This window comes from Augochlora pura, chromosome 9, assembly GCF_028453695.1.
Source record: "Augochlora pura isolate Apur16 chromosome 9, APUR_v2.2.1, whole genome shotgun sequence".
In the NCBI taxonomy this organism is placed as follows: Eukaryota; Metazoa; Arthropoda; class Insecta; order Hymenoptera; family Halictidae; genus Augochlora; species Augochlora pura.
Genome location: NC_135780.1, coordinates 1,772,272 through 1,775,769, shown reverse-complemented (window position 1 = coordinate 1,775,769; position 3,498 = coordinate 1,772,272). Strand labels below are relative to the sequence as shown.

Genomic DNA, 3,498 nt, shown 5'->3' with positions numbered 1-3,498 from the left:
GGGTTGAAGTCTTGAAATAATGTTAAAATAGGCGTGAACAGCTAATTCTTCCTATGTGGCTCAGTGTGCGCGGCGGCACGGTGCAGCTTAATTAACTTTCCAAGTCCATTAACGGGCCAAGGATTTTCTCCTGGCCCGCCGCGGTTTCTTTGACTCCTTGTTCGCGTGTCTGTCGCTGGCAAATATCTGCTGATTACTTTGCAACCCGTTGGGTCGTCGTAGACCGAGAACCTTTCGCGGAATTTCGTCGCGGTCGCGGCGCGCTGTATCGCGTCGGGTGTATCGCGTCGGGGGTTCCGAAGAGATAGGGATTTATCGGGGATCGCAGCCAGAATCCGGGCCGGGCCGGGCCGGGCCGGGCGCGGGTGCAACGAGCCCGTCTTTCGTCTTTCGTCTTTCGTCGGGTGCATCGGTTTCGCATCGATTTTCGGCTAATTACGCGCCGGGGCTCGAGCCTTAAGGGATCCCGGGTGAATTAGTCGAAGAAAGCAACGGGAGCGACGTAATCGATGCACCGGTGCAGGGCCGACAGGAAAAGCCGGGAATTTATCGGTCACCGGAATGTCGAGCCGGTGTTGGTTCGATCGTGCCGGAACCTTTTCCGATGCTGAACTCCCCCTCTCTCTCTGTTGGCGAAAACCAGGGTTGCTCGAGGCAGTGGGAACTGCGTCGAGTTTTGCTTCTCTATCAGATAACAATTACGCATCGTTTGCGCGAACTGTGACAGAAGCTAACGCGTTCATTTCTGTGGATTTGTTTAGTATTGCTAACTAGATGGAGCGAGATTCGCTGCTAATCTATCGATACTAGCAGCATATGTAATCATTAATGAGGACAATATGGATTATTTATTTATTCTTCTGCTAGAATAACCTTTCAATATAGAAGAAATTAATAAGACTGTAGCAAAGGCTGCTCGCTGAATAGAAAAGATATCATTAATTGCCTCTTTACATAACGCTTGAATGAGTCATTTGAGGACGCAAAAAGATCCAAAGTGGCACAAAAAGGATTCGCGTCCAGAGATTTACGAGCTATTAGATATGAATCACCCATATTCGTTTCTCTCGCACGATATTCGAGCGCGATATTAATCCTTTGCAATCGAAACCATTTCAACTCTAAAGTGAAAATAGTTCTCTACAATATTTCCAATTTGTGAGATACTTTGATTTTGATGATCATTCTAGGATTAAAGTGCGCAAACTACATCGATCTGCTAACTAAATGAATTTATTCGTTTATAAAAAGAGGCATGGTAAAGGTACAATGGGCCAATGAGGTGTTCATTATCCGGTAATCATGTCGATTAAGTCGCTGAAGCTTAATTTGCCCAAAATCCCGTCCAACGTTTTCTTCACTAAATCTCCAGCAAATTGGGATACCTGTTCTTGATAATCGACGAGAATCTGTGGTACTATTTCGGATACGATCTTGCTGAGAAGTTTCGATGTCTCGTCGTCATCGAACAATCCACTGGCATCGAACTGTAATATTAACAATTGACCATATTTAATTGTAATTCTTAATCAAATTCGTGAACTGTAATAAGGGTTCACAAAGATCATCTGATTATTTAACACGTTCGCTAGCAGCATCGCTAGCCTACGTAGTTATATTTATTACACTTATCATATTAAATATGAAAAAATATCGTCGAAGAGAAGCTATGAATTCTTTAAATATCATGTTACGTGTTAGAATTGTCAATAATTACATTCACAAAATTTATTTAATGTTTTTTGCGCGAAATAGAAAATCGTGGTCGTCGCAAGTAATATGCGAGGCTGCTGTAGCGATCGTGTTAATTTGTTCATGCTCTCATCACGAATGTCAACTTATGGATACTCTTACCTTGAGTTTCTTTAGGCCAATCTTCACGTCTATTGTCCTCACGTACAACTTGTCCTCATCGTTTATGCTGATGCTCAGGTCTACATCTACATCGAGACCCTGTATTATAGCCCTAAACGTCGAGAAGATACGGTTCGATTAATTTCTATAGACAATAGCAGCCCCTTCGTATCTCTCGCAGAGTCTCGCGAATGAAAACGCTTTTATCCGACTCGGGCAACTCTGTTTTATCAACGCTAGGGAACTGACTGATCCACCGAGAATCATGCCTTCGTCGGCAAAAGAGTTTCCTTTCGATGTTGGTAAGAGTTTCGTCTTATCGCTTGGAGATAACGTTGGCGAGGCGGGTTCGCGCCATTCGATAATATTTATCGCGATTTAATTAGAATAAACGTGATTTAGTATCGGGATTTAATCATTGGACTATGGACCATTAAACAAATACGGTCGGGAGCTGGAAGCAATGACTTCCTTCGCAAGTTCGTTTCTGTTTTTTCGAAATGATTTATTAAATAATACTTACATTATAGTACCAGACCCCCACAGCGACATATCGCCCGGCAGTTTCGCCTCCCTTATTTTGTACTTGGTCATAAGATCGACATCGGTCCAGTTCAACTTGATGCTGGCTTTTATTCCAATTATACTGAAGTCGGCTTTTAGGATGTCAAAGTTTGACAAACCGGTTGCTCTCAGATCGTCCAGTATAGCATCCAATCTATCGTTGCGAATCGAACACAATCATTCAATGCCTGAACGAGTCACAACATCACCGAAAATGGAAGGTGTCCTTACGTGACGAGTTTGTTGCTTAAAGCCAGCTCAAAGTGGTCCTTTCTGAACGGGTCTAGAACAGGGATGGCGGGTTTGTCGTGGCCAGTTTTCAGCCATTGTTTCACTTTCTCGAGGAAGCCGCGGAGTTTTCCCTCTTCGAGAGTGCCGATCTCGACCGGTTCTGAAACAGGACTCGTTCAGATCGACTGAATTTTCACGATCCTCGACATCGCGAAAGTCTCAGGGTCGAAACGAATGCTCACCAGCATCATTCGGATACAGGTCATCTTCGAACGCGTGGCACGAGATTGCCAACGCCGCCAACAGCAACAACACGATTGCACGCATTTTCCTGAAAATCGAATCACTTTAATTCTCTCACATTTTCAATTCCATATCAATGCTTAGCTAACAATCCACCGTGGAAAATTGGTTCTCGTATCACAGAATAAAATAGTGCTTCGATGCGAACCGTGCGAACGCAGAGACATTGAGAAAGAATTTGATAATCGATCTTTTGCAAACTGTTGACAGATACTCACGTTTTTCCGTGTCTGCGACGTCGACGCGATATATATAACTGCACTCCAACACTGGTCAACACCCGTAATTGTCACTTATATAGTCGTCGGTATCAACCACCTGAACTTTAGGTTCCATAATCGGATACTCGTTATCTGGTACCCTCGATCGTTCAATCAGAGACTCGACAGATTCGATTGATCAAGGTCGGATGACTATTTTCCGCCTCCGGGAGGTAAAGGTGATGTCTTTCGAGCGCATGTATCGGTTGACGCGGACAAGATAAATGTATACGATTGTTTTTTTCGATCTCCGTGGAATGCTTTTCGACATTGTTCTCGACCCGAT

The 3,498-nt window shown here is 43.9% G+C and overlaps 1 protein-coding gene across 1 annotated transcript; it reads right to left on the bottom strand.

The window, feature by feature from the left end:
* Positions 1 to 1,217: 1,217 nt before the first annotated feature.
* Positions 1,218 to 3,214, bottom strand: LOC144475027 (uncharacterized). Its single transcript, XM_078190538.1, has 6 exons — positions 3,171 to 3,214; positions 2,892 to 2,980; positions 2,650 to 2,809; positions 2,378 to 2,572; positions 1,855 to 1,966; positions 1,218 to 1,487 (listed from the first exon to the last, which is right to left on the bottom strand). The coding sequence occupies exons 2-6, from the start codon at positions 2,974 to 2,976 to the stop codon at positions 1,290 to 1,292; spliced, it is 750 nt and encodes a 249-aa protein (XP_078046664.1). The 5' UTR covers positions 2,977 to 2,980; positions 3,171 to 3,214; the 3' UTR covers positions 1,218 to 1,289.
* Positions 3,215 to 3,498: the final 284 nt, after the last annotated feature.

Bases quoted from the DNA above. Each gene is read 5' to 3' on its own strand.
- LOC144475027 (XM_078190538.1), bottom strand. From the start codon at position 2,976: ATGCGTGCAATCGTGTTGTTGCTGTTGGCGGCGTTGGCAATCTCGTGC. The intron at 2,810-2,891 runs GTGAGCATTCGT...GTCCTGTTTCAG, and splicing joins CCTGTATCCGAATGATGCTG to AACCGGTCGAGATCGGCACT. The intron at 2,573-2,649 runs GTAAGGACACCT...TCGCAACGATAG, and splicing joins TTAAGCAACAAACTCGTCAC to ATTGGATGCTATACTGGACG.